This window comes from Mustela erminea, chromosome 18, assembly GCF_009829155.1.
Source record: "Mustela erminea isolate mMusErm1 chromosome 18, mMusErm1.Pri, whole genome shotgun sequence".
NCBI lineage: Eukaryota > Metazoa > Chordata > Mammalia > Carnivora > Mustelidae > Mustela > Mustela erminea.
This window is the reverse complement of record NC_045631.1, coordinates 40,023,966-40,039,831: the sequence shown is the minus strand read 5'-3', so window position 1 is coordinate 40,039,831 and position 15,866 is coordinate 40,023,966. Positions and strand designations below refer to the sequence as shown.

The following is a 15,866-nucleotide window of genomic DNA, read 5'->3' as shown; positions in this document are numbered from 1 at the left end:
CGCATGTTGTTTAGGAACCGAAAATTTGTATGGCTAGAGCACTAGTTTTGGTCTCAGCATCCTTTTATGCTCTTAAAAACTATTGAGACTCCCACAAAGCTTTTGTTTATATGTATTTCATGTATCCATATTTACTATTTTAGAAATGAAAACTGAGAAATTTAAAAAATATTTATGAACTTACTTAAAAGTAACAAAAAGCAAAGTCTATTAAATAAAGCCTGTTATATTACATGTTAATATAAATAGCCTTTTAGTGAAAACCATATTTTCCAAAACAAAAAAGCTAGTGAGGAAAGTAGCATCGTTTTACGTTTTTGCTAATCTCTTTAGTGGTTTAATAGAAGACAGCTGAATTCTCCTATCACTTCTGCATTCAATTGTTGCAGTAGGTTATTTTGGCTAAATTGTATGAAGAAAAATCTGTCCTCAGATATCAGATATTTAGTTTGAAAAGGGCAGGTTTTTTTTTTTTTAAGATTTTATTTATTTATTTGACTGACAGAGATCACAAGTAGACAGAGAAGCAGGCAGAGAGAAAGGAAGGGAAGCAGGCTCCCTGTTGAGCAGAGAGCCCGATGCGGGGCTCAATCCCAGGACCTTGAGATCATGACCTGAGCTGAAGACAGAGGCTTTAACCCAGTGAGCCACCCAGGTGCCCCAGGGGCAGAGAATGTTAATAAGCTTTTCAAAATAAATGGATATTCGTTGACACACTAAATTCAACAGGTGATGTGAAACCATATCAATGAACTTAAAAAAATTAATTAATTGATTTTTAAGTAAGCTCTACATCCAACATGGGGCTTGAACTCACGACCCTGAGATCAGGAGTCACATGCTCTACCAACTGAGCCAGCCAGGCTCCACTCAGTGAACTTCTTATACTCTGTTACATTAAAATCCATTGGTCTCTTTCTTGCACCTTGAACAGATCTTTTACTTATGTGTAATTTTATGATGTCATGAATTGGTCATGTGGAACATATCTGTTACTGAGTAACACAGATATTCCAATTGTTGATGCATTTAATTATATGATTCACATGTCATGGAGCCTCTGGGACATTCCACATACTGTTGTGGGAGAATGAGAGTAGAAAAGGCAAACGAGGGATGCCTGGGTGGCCTAATCGGTTAAGCCACTGTCTTTGGCTCAGGTCATGATCCCAGGGTCCTGGGATCGAGTCCCACATTGGGCTTCTTGCTCGGCAGGGAGCCTGCTTCTCTCTCCACCTCTGCCTGATGCTCTGCCTGCTTGTGGGCTCACTTGCCCTCTCTCTCTATGACAAATAAATTAAAATAATAATAATAATTTATTTATTTAAGATTTTATTTATTTATTTGACAGAGAAAGAGAGATCACAAGTAGACAGAGAGGCAGGCAGAGAGAGGGGGAAGCAGGCTCCCTGCTGAGCAGAGAGCCTGATGCAGGGCTCAATCCCAGGACCCTCAGACCATGACCTGAGCCAAAGGCAGAGGCTTAACCCACTGAGCCACCCAGGCACCCCACATCTTAGCAGTATTTAAAAAATAGTTTTAACTTCATAGATTCCAGGGGTTCCTGGACCATATTTTAAGAACTGCTGGGCTAGCACTTCAAGAAGGAGACTGGTTTATAGAGAGATAGGGAGGCTTGTGGGTGATAAAGGACCTATGGGTGATGCTATAGAGTTTGGACTTCATCCTAGGGTGACGAGTAATCATTTAAAGAGTTGTAAGTCGGGACACCTGGGTGGCTCGGTGGGTTAGGCCGCTGCCTTCGGCTCGGGTCATGATCTCAGGGTCTGGGGATCGAGTCCCGCATCGGGCTCTCTGCTCAGCAGGGAGCCTGCTTCCCTCTCTCTCTCTCTGCCTGCCTCTCTGTCTACTGTGATCTCTCTCTGTCAAATAAATAAATAAAATCTTTAAAATAAATAAATAAATAAAATAAATAAATAAAGAGTTGTAAGTGGAGGAATGGTGTGGTAGCATTTGTGTGTGTGTGTGTGTGTGTGTGTGTGTGTAGCTGTTTAACATGTAACAAAAATGCAGGGGTGCCTGGGTGGCTCAGTGGACTAAAGCCTCTGCCTTCAGCTCAGGTCATGATCCTGGGGTCCTGGGTTCGAGCCTTGCATCGGGCTCTCCGCTCAGCGGGGAGCCTGCTTCCTCCTCTCTCTCTCTGCCTGCCTCTCTGCCTACTTGTGATCTCTGTCTGTCAAATAAATAAATAAAATCTTTAAAAAAAAAAATTCAGATCTTAAGACGAATTCACTGAGTTTTAGCAATTGTATATACCCATGTCACTAACATTCAAAATAAGATACAGAACATTTCTGTTTTTTTTTTTTTTTTTAAAGATTTTATTTATTTATTTGACAGAGAGAGATCACAAGTAGGCAGAGAGGCAGGCAGAGAGAGAGAGGGGAGGAAGCAGGCTCCCTGCTGAGCAGAGAGCCCGATGCGGGACTCGATCCCAGGACCCTGAGATCATGACCTGAGCCGAAGGCAGCGGCTTAACCCACTGAGCCACCCAGGCGCCCAGAACATTTCTGTTTTCCCAGAAAGTTCTCATGTGCCCTTTTCTATCCCATCCTCCTACAACCACTAAATGTTTTCTGTCACTGTAGATTAGTCTTGTTTATATTTGGAATTCACTGAAATGGAACTGTATAGCAAACACTCTATACTCTGTCTTCTTTTGTTTTCCATAAATGTCTTTGAGGGGCACCTGGGTGGCGCAGTCGGTTGGGCATCTGACTCTTGGTTTTGGCCCAGGTCATGGTCTCAGGGTTGTGAGATGGAGCCCCGGGTCAGGCTCTCTGTTCAGTGCAGAGTCTGCTTGGGACCATCCCTCCTTCAGCCCCTCCCCTCTGTGCTTTCATTCTCTCTCGCTCAAATAAATAAATAAATAAATAAGTCTTAAAAAAAAAAATTTTTTTTTTAAGATTTCGTTTATGTATTTGACAGAGAGATCATGAGTAGGCAGAGAGGCAGGCAGAGAGGGAGGGGGAAGCAGGTTCCCCGCTGAGCAGAGAGCCCGATGTGGGGCTCGATCCCAGGATCCTGAGATCATGACCTGAGCCGAAGGCAGTGACTTAAACGCCTGAGCCACCCAGGCGTCCCAAAAAATAAACGTTTTATCTGTGTGGCTGTGCATGTCATCAGTTCATTCTTTTTAGATTGCTGAGTAGTAACCCTCAGGCAGCATGTAGTTCTTGTACTTCCTTTTTCCTCTTAGCTTATGTATGCTTTCCATGTGAGCACATACTCATCTACATTATTCTTTTACTGCTGCATAATGTTTTGTGTGTACTGTAATATAGGTTTTTAATTTTTTACTGTTATACTCATTGTTTCATTGAACTTTCTTTTTTTAAAAAATATTTTATTTATTTATTTGAGAGGGGGAGAGAGAGAGCATGAGCGAGGGTGGGGAGGGGCAGAGGGACAGACTTCCTGCTTGAGCGGGGATTCCTGATTTGGAATTCAGTCCCAGGACCCTGAGAACATGACCTGAGCCCAAATCAGACATTTAACTGACCTAACCACCCAGGCACCCCTCATTGAACATTCTTATACTTACTTGTCTACACTTCTGGGACTGTTTCCCTAGGATAGATATCTAGAAATGGAATTGCTAGTTTAAAGAATTCCCACATATTCAGGGTGCCTGGGTGGCTCAGTCAGTTAAGCATCTGATTCAGTTTTGGCCCACGCCATGATCTCAGGTTTGTGAGATTGTGCCCTGAGTCAGGCTCCATGCTGGGTGTGGAGCCTGCTTAAGATTCTCTCTCCTTCTCCCTCTGCCCTTCCCCCCTCCCTTCTTCCTTCTCTAAAAAGAAAGGAAGGAAGGAAGGAAGGAAGGAAAAGAAAAAAAATCCCCCATATTCAATTATAGTACATCCTGCAATTTGCCCTCTAGGAAGGATGGTATTAGTTTATACCCCATCCATAGTGGGGTTTTTTTGTTTTTTTAAAGATTTTATTTTTTTATTTGATACACCGAGAGAGAGCACAAGTAGGCAGAGAGGCAGGCAGAGGGAGAGAGAGAAACAGGCTCACCATCGAGCAGGGAGCCCGATGCAGAACTCGATCCCAGGACTCTGGGATCATGACCTGAGCCAAAGGCAGACACTTAACCGACTGAGCCACCCAGGCATCCCCCGTCCATGGTGTTTGACAGTGTTTCTCAACACCTTTCTAATGTTGGATAGAATTTTTAAAAATTCCTTTCCAGAAAGCAAAAAATTACATCACATTATAATTTGTATTTCCATAACTGTGATGTTGAGCATTTTTTAAATATGTTTATTGGCTCTCTGTATATCTCTGGGAATTGCTTACACATATCAGTTGCCCATTTTTCTTTCTTTTTTTTTTTATTGTAAAAGCTTTATTGAGATATAAATCACATACTATACAATTTACCCATTTAAAGTATACAATTTACTGATTTGTAGTATTTTCAGAGTTATGCAACTACTACCATAGGCAATTGAGAACATTTTTATCACCCCAAGAAGAATTCTTACTGACTTTTAAGTGTCTTAATATAATTGATCTTGTAATCCTTATCTGTGAAATTTTCTATCACTTTTTTTTTTAACTTTCTGGTTTTCATTTTTTTTCTTTTGTTTTTAAAAAGATTTAATTCATTTGACAGAGAGAGAGAGAGCGAGAGCGCACACACGCAAGCAGGGGAAGTGGCAGGCAGAGAGAGAGGGAGAAGCAGACTCCCTGCTGAGCCTGACACTCAGGGTTGGATCCCAGGACCCTGTGATCATGACCTGAGCCAAAGGCAGACGCTTAACCTACTGAGCCACCCAGGCACACCTGCTTTTACTTTCTTAGCAGGCAGAAATTTTTAATATTTTTGTTGTCAGTTTTAACCATTTTTGCCTATATGGCTTTCTCTTGCTTAAAAAAGGCTTCCCTGCTCCAAGGATCAAAATATGTTCTTCTCCTATTTCTGCCAACACTTCACTTTTATTTTGTGTATTTATTTTGTTTGATCCACTTAGAATTTATTGTGGTGTGAGGAAGAGATCCAAATTTATTTATTTTTCCAAACAGATGGACAGTTGGCTCAACTGCCTTTATTGAATAGGCCATTCATCCATATCCTAAATTCTCTTACAGACAAAGGTCTATTTCTTGATATTTTAGTTTAGTTCATTGATATATTTGTCTCTGCTTGCACTAGTACTTTATTGTTTTATTACTAAACCTTTACAGTATGTTTGATGTCTGGTTAGGTAAGTCTTCGCTTAGTTGTTTTATTTTTCAAAAATGTCTTGACTGTTTTCACACATTTTCTTTTCCAAATTTTAAAATCAACTTGTTAAATTATTTTTAAAAAATCCAATTGTATTTTTTTTAAGATCACTTATTTATTTACTTATTTGACAGACAGAGATCACAAGTAGGCAGAGAAGCAGGCAGAGAGAGAGGAAGGGAAGCAGGCTCCCTGCTGAGCAGAGAGCCTGATGCGGGGCTCGATCCCAGGACTCTGGGACCATGACCTGAGCTGAAGGCAGAGGCTTTAACCCACTGAGCCACCCAGGCGCCCCTCCAGTTGTATTTTGATGGAGATTTCCTTGACTCTATGGATTTGGGGAATTTGGGATTAATTTTAGAAAGATCACTCTGGTGATCACTCTGGTGGTAGTTTTAAGAATGAGTTGGAGAGGAGCTCGTGGGATCCTGGGATCAAGCCCTGCATCAGGCTCTTTGCTCAGTGGGGAGCCTGCTTCCTCCTCTTTCTCTCTGCCTGCCTCTTTGCCTACTTGTGATCTCTGTCTGTCAAATAAATAAAATCTTAAAAAAAAAAAAAAAAGATTCTTTATAAAGAAATTAAAAAAGTAATGAGTTGGAGGTGAGACAGAAGGTAGGGAGACCATTTCACCAGGCATATGTATATTTTTTATTTTTTGCTGCACTTACTATTTTTTTTTTAAGATTTTATTTATTATTTATTTGACAGACAGAGATCACAAGTAGGCAGAGAAGGAGGCAGAGAGAGGGGGGAAGCAGGCTCCCTGCCGAGCAGAGAGCCCAATGCGGGGCTCCATCCCAGGACCCTGAGATCATGACCTGAGCCGAACGCAGAGGCTTAACCCACTGAGCCACCCAGGCGCCCCAGCATATGTATATTTTTAAAGTTTATTTATTTGTTTAAGTCATCTCTACACCATCCTGGGACTCAGACTCATGACTCTGAGATGAAGAGTCACATGCTCTTCTACTGAGCCAGCCTCGAACCCCAGGCTTTTTTTTTTCTTCTTTTTTTGCCAAGGATTAGATAGTAAATACTTTCCACTTTGCAGGCCATGTGGTTTCTGTCACTATTATTCTGTCATTATAGTTTGAAAGCAGATATAGATAGTATATAAGTAAATGGACATGCCTGTGTTCTGATGAAACTTCATTATTTTTTTTAAAGATTTTATTTATTTGAGAGATTGAAAGTAAGTGAGAGAAAGAGAGAGAGAGAGAGGAGCAGGGGGAGGGGAAGAAGGAGGGGAGAAGCAGACTGCTCACTAAGCAAGGAGTCCAACATGGGCCTCAGTCCTAGGACCAGAATCATGACCTGAGTGGAAGGCAGATGCTTAACGGACTGAGCCACCCAGGCATCCCCCGATGAAACTTTATTTACAAAAAAGATAATGGGTCCAGTTTGGCTTGTGAGCCATGGTTTTCCAATCCCTGATTTAGGCTGTTGCAGTAATTCAGGTAAAAGATGATATTAGCACAAGCACAGGAAGTGGCAGCAAAGAAGAAGATGAATTCAAGAACCATCCAGGAGGTGGCAAACGAGAGGGTTTGGTGATGAGGGGCATGAGAGAGAGGATGAGATCATGGCTGATGGGATCATAAGGACACAATAGGAGAAGAGTAGGGCCATTGTTAGGGTTGGGGTACAGCTGATGGGTGGAGAGGACATTGATTTTGGCTGTTTTTATTTTTTTTTTTTAAGATTTATTTATGTATTTGAGAGAGTGAGCAAGCATGGTGGGGAGGAGCAGAGAGAGAGAGAGAGGGAGAGAATGTTCCAAACTGACTCCACACTCAGCATGGAGCCTGACACAGGACTGAGATCATGATCTGAGCTGAAACCAAGAGTCAGACACTCAACCAGCTGCACCACCCAGGTGCCCCTGGCCTTTTATTTTTTTTTTTTCTTTTAAATAGTGTTCTTTTTTTTTTTAAACATGTATTTTTAAAGATTTATTTATTTTAGAGAGAGAGCTAGAACATGAGCAGGGGGAGGGGCAGAGGGAGAAGTAGAGAGAATCTCAAGCAAACTCCCAGCTGAGCATGGAGCCCAGTGAGGGCCAGGTCCCATGGCCGTGAGATCATGATCTGAACTGAAATCGAGTTGGACACACAACGAACTGAGCCACCCAGTTGCCCCTGATTTTGGCCTTATTAAATAAGGTGCCTGTGTGAGCTACCAAAGAGAAGACACTTGGTAGGTAGTTGAACATACATATCCGGAACTTAGAAGAAGAGGCCTAGACTGGCATTGTTAATTTCAGAGTTGTCAACTGCAGATGGTGATTGAAGCTGTGGGCGTGGATGAGAGTCCCCAGAGAGGGTGGGGAGTGAGCAAAAAAAAAAAAAAAGACCCAAACCAAATCCCCGAGGAACCAGTCAGATGCAGGGAAAGGATTCCTCATACAGGTCTGCAAAGAAGAGGGCATTGAGGTGGGAAGAAGAGTAAGAGAGAGTGGTATCGAGAGTAGCCAAGGGAGGAGAGGACTGAAGAAGGCGGAAGTGTTCCCTGGTGTTGGGTGCTGCGGAGAGGTCCATGAGATCGGAACTGAGAAGTACCAGTGGGGCTTAACAAGCAGTTTGTTGATGAGCTTTCTGAGGAGATGCCTGCAGGGGTAGGGACACAAGTGACTGGAGTGGGCAGAGTTGTGAACAGAAGGCAGGGAGATAGAGACCAGTGCTCAGAATGCATGTCTCTGAGAGCAGCAGAGAGAGCGTGGTGGTTAATTGGAAGTGTGTGTGGGGGGGGTCCTGCGGGAAGTTCTTTAAAAGATGGAAGACTCTTGAGATGTGTAAACACCCATGGGAAGGCAAGAGGGAGAGAGCAAGGCGGAAGAACGGAAATAAATGCCCATGCGGGAGCTTCCATACTTGTAAAATGCTATGCAGAATTAGGCACTGCTTCTTCCTTCAGAGTTAAGAGGCTCTTTGGTCCATTGCTGTGCACATGGAGGGCACTTAGGAGTAGTTGGGGGTGTAGAATATCGAGCAGAGGAGAGGAGGGAGCCCCAGGTCCGTCTGGGCTAGCCAGGTGCGCAGTGGACCACACAGGGGCTCTAACCTCAGGGGCTGATGGTAGCTGAGAACTCCTATGTTGATAGATACATTAAGCGTGAAATAGGTTCAGTCCTGCTGTGGGAAACAGTTCAGAGTTCACCATGTGGAAAGGATTTTTAGGTCTCAAGAGTAGCTGTGCTTTATTGATACTGTTAGCACAAACTTACGGGACGAAATTCTGAATTTGGAGACCATAAATACATTAGAAAATACAGCGTCCCTCAGAACATACGGAATTGGGGTAGGGGGTGGTTCTCTTGTAGTTTGGGGTCAGTTTCAGAGGGAACATCCAGCTCCCCCTTCAGGTTGGTATCCAACAAGGTTCAGTTCCCTGCCAAGCTCTTGCTATGGGGACATCAGTTATAAATAAACAAACACTCTGCCTGGAACGTTATGGTCATCCTGCCCAGGCAGGCTCCCAACTTTCTTGATCACCATCAGACACCAGCTATGGCTTCACAGAACATCTTACTGAGAGCGGTGCTGAACACTAATTGTGTATTTAAGTCCTGTGTGTGTTTTGTTCTTGTTTGTTTGAGAATAGTAGTTAAAGGTGTCTGAACAGAGAGCACTCTGTTCATATGATGGAGAAATTGTACACAGAAGGCATTGCCATGCATGCGAAATTCACCATACTAAGGCCATTGAGGCTGACTTCACTTTCTCCTTAAATTTTTGGAAATCTCTATTCCTCTAGGGAAGACAACCCACGAGGCTGGTGATTTTCCTGACAGTTTCTATCATTGTATTCTGCTTTTTTATTTTGGTGTATTTTGCCACTGATGTTGAGTATATAAATGTAACTACTTTCTAAAGTATTATTCCTATTTTATCAGCATGCTGTAGCTATTTTTTAAAAAGTGGCAGAAGACTTTCTGTAGGTTTTATTTCATTCAGGACACATTAGTTATTTCTTTTGAACTACATCTCCATTCTTATGATGGTGATGAAGAGGTTTTAATAAAAGAGATTTATTTTTAAAGTACAATTTTTTTCAGAATGCTAGTTCTGAGAATTCATCAATCTAATTCATCAATCCATCAAAGCAATAAAGACTTGCTGAAGACCTGCTGTGTGCTAGGCCCAGGCTAGGTTCTAGAGAAACAGATATAAATTCACCTCTATTTCTGTTCCCAGGGAGCTCGCAGTTCAGGTAGGATTTCGTTTGGTCAAATAAGCTTGGGAAGTATTGCTTACTTTGCCTCCATTTATCTTAGAGATTCTCACTGTATACATTCGTATTATGATTTAGAGATACCCTATAGTAAAGAAAACTTTATTTATTTTACGGTTTCTCAGAATTCATATCACACAGAAGCTCTGTGTGTGTGTGTGTGTGTGTTAAGATTTTGTAATATCTTGGGGAATCTTCAGAATACCATCACGCAGTAGAAGTTGCTACAATCACAGAAACAGTCCATATCTTGCCGGCCAGTCCAGTTACCACGAGCCACGTGTACCTGTTGAGCACTGGTGATGTGGCTAATCTGACTAAGGAACTGCATTTTCAGTTTTATTTAATTTAAATTTAAACAGCCACATGTGGCTAATGGCTTCCCTATCAAACAGTGCAACCTTGGAAGCTACTTCGAGAAATGCTGATCCAGGATGTGTCTTTCCTTACTCATTCTACAGACATTTTCAGCAAGTCCATCGTGGTCACTGAGTAAAAGCATCCTTGTCCTCAAGGAGCTCCTAGTTTGGTGGGTGCCATAGGTACCCACTGTGGCATAATGGGTATAAGGGGGTTACTTGGAGCACACGGGAGAGAATTTCAGCTTTGGGTGGGGGGTTGGGATTGATCAGAGAAGGTGTCCTGGAGGAGTCCTGGACAATAAGTCCTAGAGAACCAGTTAAGAGTGTGTAGAATGAAATTCCCTTTTTCAGGGTCTAGGTGCTACCTGTTCTTTGCAGGGGATGTTTGTTCGTCTCCATTTCTTGTCCAAATAAAAGTATCATTTATAGAACTTGTAGGAGTAAAATAGCATAACAGCATTCTTGTCTGTTCTTCTGCTTACTAGCAGTCACTTGAACCTTCTATATAGTGGACAGTTAGTGGCCTGGGAACATGGAACTTGGCACCTTTGAGTGCCCACCCTCATTTTCTCAGTGGGCGTATGCTGATGATGTGAATTTGATAGAAGCAGGAGTAGGGACGGTGCCTCTCTTTTGGTGGGTTGAGGAAGGCCTCTTGAAGGAGTTGAGGTTTTTGAGAGCTGCAGAAACTTTAATAAGTGTCAGTATTCGATCCTGTCAGCTGTGTGACCGTAGTCTGAACTTTATCTTTCTTCTTTCCCTCTAGATGGTGTCCTACTCCTCTGTCCTCACAGCTATCAGTAAGGTATGACCGCAGCCACTCACGAGCTAGGTGGAGGGCAGGAGGCGGAGAGATGGTAGTCCCAGAAGGGACCCCGCCTCCTTGACTGGACTGGCAGCACATGGTGTGAGCTCAGACTGGACTGGCAGCACATGGTGCCTCTAGCTGGCATTGCCGCGTTCCATTGGAGGGAGGGGGATCCCGGGAAGTGGGGGCTGGCAATTAGGAGTCGTTTTCTGATGTTGAAAGAATGCTGAGTCTGAAACCTGGGGTTGGAGGGTAGAGGAGCAGGCATCCTGAATATGCCATCTGCCTCATGTGTGAGACCAGGGTTGACTGGGATGTTCTGTAGCATTGTTGCTGTTCTTTCCACAGTTTGATGACTTTTCCCGGGACTTGTGTGTCCAGGCTTTGCTGGATATCATGGACATGTTTTGTGACCGACTGAGGTAACGGCCGGGCTCAGAATCTTCCAGCATTATCTTAGTGTCAGGGAGAAGTTCCTAGCCCACAGACTGACACCAGCTTCATGGGGTCTCGCACTTCTTCCCACTTGCCCGTCCGCACCCACCCATCCTGCTCCTTTTCTACTTAGTGCCCAAGGACAAAAGGCCTTTTCTTTCTTTGGAGCGGCTCATTTGAAATCTTGTCCAGTGGATCCCGACAGGGCTGTCTTCCCTAGAACTTTGCTAGCTTCCCAGCTCTCTTCCCTAGTAGGGGTGTGCCAGGCACTCTGGGGAACATTGGTGTGGGTCATATTTCAGCCTTTGGAGCCAAGACAGATTTTGCATCCTTTCCCGGTAGCTGTCATGGCAAAGCCGAGGAATGCATCGGGCTGTGCCGGGCCCTTCTCAGCGCCCTCCACTGGCTGCTGCGCTGCACTGCAGCCTCTGCGGAGCGGCTCCGAGAGGGGCTGGAGGCTGGCACTCCAGCAGCGGGGGAGAAGCAGCTTGCCATGTGCCTGCTGCGCCTGGAGAAGACCCTCAGCAGCACCAAGAATCGGGCCCTGCTCCACATCGCCAAACTAGAGGAGGCCTGTATGTCCCCTTGGTTCCCCTGAGCCCCACCTGCCACTGTTCCCATAGCTGGTTCTTTAATTGAGAGGGGAGAGGCAGGATGCCATCCCACTTCTTTCCAGGAGGATCTGAAATCATCCCACTTCCTTTTTTTTCTCCCCATAAGCATTGCATACATCCCAGGGACTTGGGCAGGGTGGCACCCGAGCCAATCAACCAACAGGTATTTACTGAGCATTATTGTATGCCCAGCACTGTGCCAGGTGCTGGGGGCGGGGGGTGGGGGGCTACCAAAGGAGCATGTGGCAGGGTCCCTGCCCTCAACAAGCATACATGCTAGTGGGGAGCAAGGCCAGTATGTAATATACGGAAGAAATTAGAGGACGAGAGAAGCACACCATCCATCCTTGTGTTTGTCTCCACACTACTCATCTGAAAGCACATGACTCTTGTGTTCGAGTGTTGCCTAACACGGCCCTTTAAACGCAGTACTTGTCTGCTCTCAGGCCTGTTGGATCATGCACCTCTTGACTCAAGCGCAGATGTGAAATAATGGAACCCTCCAGAGCCTGAGAGGAGACAGATCACCTGGTGGGAGGGGAGACTTTGGTGTTTCTGGATGTGGGGCCCAAGGCCACAGTCTTGTAGTGGCTTGAGACCACCTAAGGATCTCTTATTCTCCAGTAACAAGAATGCTAGAGTGGGTCACATCCAGATCTTCAGGACCCGTTTAGAGAATTTATTATTAGGATTCATATATTTGTTGGTTCTCAAAGTGTGTTTTGTTGCCTGTCGGAAAGTTCAGAGAGATGACCCCTCCATGAAAATGGGCTGTGTTGACAGTGTCTTACCTATCTTGAGCCCTTGATAAATGGTTAGTGGCTTGAAAAGTGAATGAATATTTAACTTAATTTTAATGGATCTCAGGTCTTATCTTTTTGTTTCCCCATGCCACATGGAGGCTAATGGGCTAGTTGGTGCCAGTATCCATCATTTGACCCTCTGGAGTTGTAACTAGGACAAGTGACACATAATTAAGTGTGAATTAATGCGGTATAGACCATGAGCTCAAGCATTTGGGAGGAGAGGTCAGTGGGTTGGACCAGCTGGGTGAGTTGTCAGAAGGATCTGGGCTTGAACAAAGGCTTGAGGAGAGTGAGTTTGAGAGGTGTTGCTGAGCCAGGTGGGGGCACCTGCAGGGGGGCTGGGCAGTGAGAGCAGAGGCCTCGGCAGGACGAGGCAGGGGGTAGCCCAGGAGGGCTGGTGAGGGATCTAGCTCAACGGCAGTAGAAAGTGGGGCCCACTTGCAAGGGTGGCCACCCCTGATGCGATTTGGGGCCACCTCCTTTTCCAGCCACTGGAACCCCACTGTGCCTCTCTCTGCCACTGCCTATGTTAGGCCGTACCTAGGCTCTCAGTTCGGCTGCTTGCATCCCCCGCTAGAAGGCAGGCCTCTGGGGATGGTTTCTAGGGTATTCACTGTTGGTGCTCACCCCCCTTCTAGAAACAGTGCATGCTGCCCTCAGGCCCCTGGCCTCCATGTCATCCTCAGGGGAAGCCTCCGTATGTGGTTTTGAGGGCCCAGTAGGGCCAAAGTTGAAGAGCTCAGGGCCAGTGTCTTCCTCTCCTCTGTTTCCCATCGTGGGTCTGCCTTTCCTCCACCAGCCTCCTGGACTGCCATTGAGCATTCTCTCTTGAAGCTTGGGGAGATCCTGGCCAGTCTCAGCAACCCCCAGCTCCGGAGCCAGGCGGAGCAGTGTGGCACGCTTATTAGGAGGTACCGGGTTTCCAGGCTCTTCAGGGGAGAGAGGAAAGGCCCAGGGTGTGGGTGGGGAGTAGTGGCCCCTGGCCTCCACCCCTCTGCTCTCACCTACCCTCTGTCTCTTCCTGGCTCCCTACACTGTGCCCTGTGTATCTGTTCCCTTCAGCATCCCCACGATGCTGGCTGTACACTCGGAGCAGCTGCACAAGACGGGCTACCCCACAGTCCATGCGGTGGTCCTGCTCGAGGGCACCATGAACCTGACAGGCGAGACACAGCCCCTGGTGGAACAGCTGATGATGGTGAAGCGCATGCAGGTGGGCGGCCCAGAGCTGCTGCTCTGTCCACATGGTGGGCTGGCTACGTGGGGCTGTGGAGAGGAGTCTTCTGGTACTTCCTAGGAGAAAGGGGGTTTCTCCTGACTCACGGTGGAAAGCGCATCCCGGTCGTGCATGGTGCTGGCATTTCACATGACATCCTTACTCCTCACCCTGGAGTGGGGCAGCACCTGTCCTGCATGGCCTCTGAGCTCGCCTGACCAGCCCCCACCTTGCCCCCACCCTGGGGCCTTCAGAAGATGAAGGGGGATGGGCGCCCTCTTAGGCTTCACTTTCGCATCATCCCACAGCATATTCCCACCCCACTTTTTGTCCTGGAAATCTGGAAGGCTTGCTTCGTGGGGCTCATCGAGTCTCCCGAGGGTACAGAGGAGCTCAAGTGGACAGCTTTCACCTTCCTCAAGGTACCTGGGACGTGGGAGCAACAGAGCGCCCAGTCTAGAAATGGTTCTCAGGAAAAGCAGCGACACCCAGGATCTTTGTCCTGCATTTCTCCCCACTGGCATTGTCCGCCACCTGCCAGGTCCCCAGCGCAAGTTCCCATCGAGTCTTTTCTCTGAAAGTCCAAGAGCTATATTTAGCCGACTTGGCAGGCGCCTGCCATCTCTGAGCACACAGGTGCCGTTTAGCTCTGTCATCAGCCAGACTGGCACAGGGCAGTTATGGGCCAAGAGAAGTGGCCCCGGTCCTTGAATCAGGGTTCCCAGGGCTTATGGCGATTGCTTGTGGAACCAGCAGAAGTGAGGGGTCCCTGTAGCCTGTAGGCATCGGGCACCGGACACTTGGAGGCCTGCCAGCTCTCTGATTTGGCCCTCAGAGTGCTGTCCTTTATGGGGTGGAAGGGTTCCTTCCTGTCTCTGCTCGGAGCAGGGAGATGGAGGGGATGCCTTCAGTTCCGGGGGAAAGAGAAGAAATCGATCTTCCTGTTTCTTCTCTTGCCTCACTCTATAGATCCCACAGGTGTTGGTGAAGTTAAAGAAATACTGTCACGGGGACAAGGTAAGTTGGAGAAATGAGATGAGGGGGGCGTGGGAGTTGGTGAATCCTTCTTTCCACGAGGGCACGGGAGAAACGGGGTCAAGGGAAGGGTCCGATTGGTGTCTTGCACCCAGGGGCAGGCTGGAGGCATGAGCGCGCCTGAGCATCTGTGTGCGTCCATGCGCGCCCCCGCTCTCCACATGGAGGCGGCCAGGCCACACGGGGTGTGAAGTGCCCTGGGTGCCCAGGGCCAGCGTAGAGCACTGGTCCTCTACACTCCTTCCCATCCTGTCACTGCAAGCTGGTGGTGGCTGTGACCGGCTTGTCGCGCTTTATATCCAGCGGGGTGTCCCCGTGAGCCTGCATCACAAGCTGTGGGTGGAGCGGAGGGCCTAGAAGCCAGATGGCAGCTCCTGGCTCTTTGCAGGACTTTACCGAGGACGTCAGCTGTGCTTTTGAGTTCCTGCTGAAGCTCACACCCTTGCTGGACAAAGCTGACCAGCGCTGCAAGTACGACTCCCCTGCTCACCCGCTCCTACTGGAAGGTGCTCTGGGCTCTCCCCCTGCTCCTCTGTGCTAGATGGCCCTCAGCGGACAGGCCCCTGGTTCATTCCCCTTGGCAGGGGCAGGAGGCAGCAGCCCGTCTCCCATCCCTCAGGCACTCAAAGCAATCTTCTGTCCTGAAGGAGGGAGGACACCATGTAGGGGCCTATTGTCCCACTCCTGAGGAATCCCTGCCGTGTGCCCCGACCCCTCATTATCTTTTTCCCTCACAGCTGTGACTGTACAAAATTCCTACTCCAAGAATGTAGCAAGCAGGGGCTTCTGTCTGAAGCCAGTGTGACCAACCTCATGGCCAAGCGGTAAGCGTGAGCTCCCTTGGGCTGGCCGAGGCACCGCTTGCCCTCCTTCCCTCGCGTCCGGTGTGGACCACTGGGTGCCTTCCCCCCTGTCCAGGTGCCTGGGGCCAGGCCTAGGGTTACCAGGAGCAGCAGACACTGGTTTCTGCCCACCAGGGTTCTGCACCCTTGGGTGCTACCCTTGAATTCCCACCCTCTTTTGTGAGCAAAGTAAAAATCCTAAATCTTCTTTTAATCTCAAGTGGACTTTCAAAATTGAGGTAATGATCAGTGACAGACTGA

The 15,866-nt window shown here is 46.9% G+C and overlaps 1 protein-coding gene across 11 annotated transcripts in view; it reads left to right on the top strand.

Annotated features, from left to right (window-relative positions):
• The window catches only part of MED24 (mediator complex subunit 24), a 34,163-nt gene that overhangs the window by 9,480 nt on the left and 8,817 nt on the right, over positions 1–15,866 (top strand). For 9 of the 11 annotated variants that reach the window (XM_032322322.1, XM_032322317.1, XM_032322318.1 and 6 more), the window contains 10 exons: positions 10,616–10,654; positions 11,006–11,079; positions 11,435–11,667; positions 11,813–11,869; positions 13,312–13,423; positions 13,575–13,725; positions 14,037–14,150; positions 14,698–14,745; positions 15,152–15,234; positions 15,501–15,587. In XM_032322322.1, the coding sequence (XP_032178213.1) occupies positions 10,616–10,654; positions 11,006–11,079; positions 11,435–11,667; positions 11,813–11,869; positions 13,312–13,423; positions 13,575–13,725; positions 14,037–14,150; positions 14,698–14,745; positions 15,152–15,234; positions 15,501–15,587 (998 nt within the window). The remainder of the gene's footprint in view (positions 1–10,615; positions 10,655–11,005; positions 11,080–11,434; positions 11,668–11,812; positions 11,870–13,311; positions 13,424–13,574; positions 13,726–14,036; positions 14,151–14,697; positions 14,746–15,151; positions 15,235–15,500; positions 15,588–15,866) is intronic. The other 2 variants (XM_032322324.1, XM_032322326.1) reach the window with 2 other exon arrangements.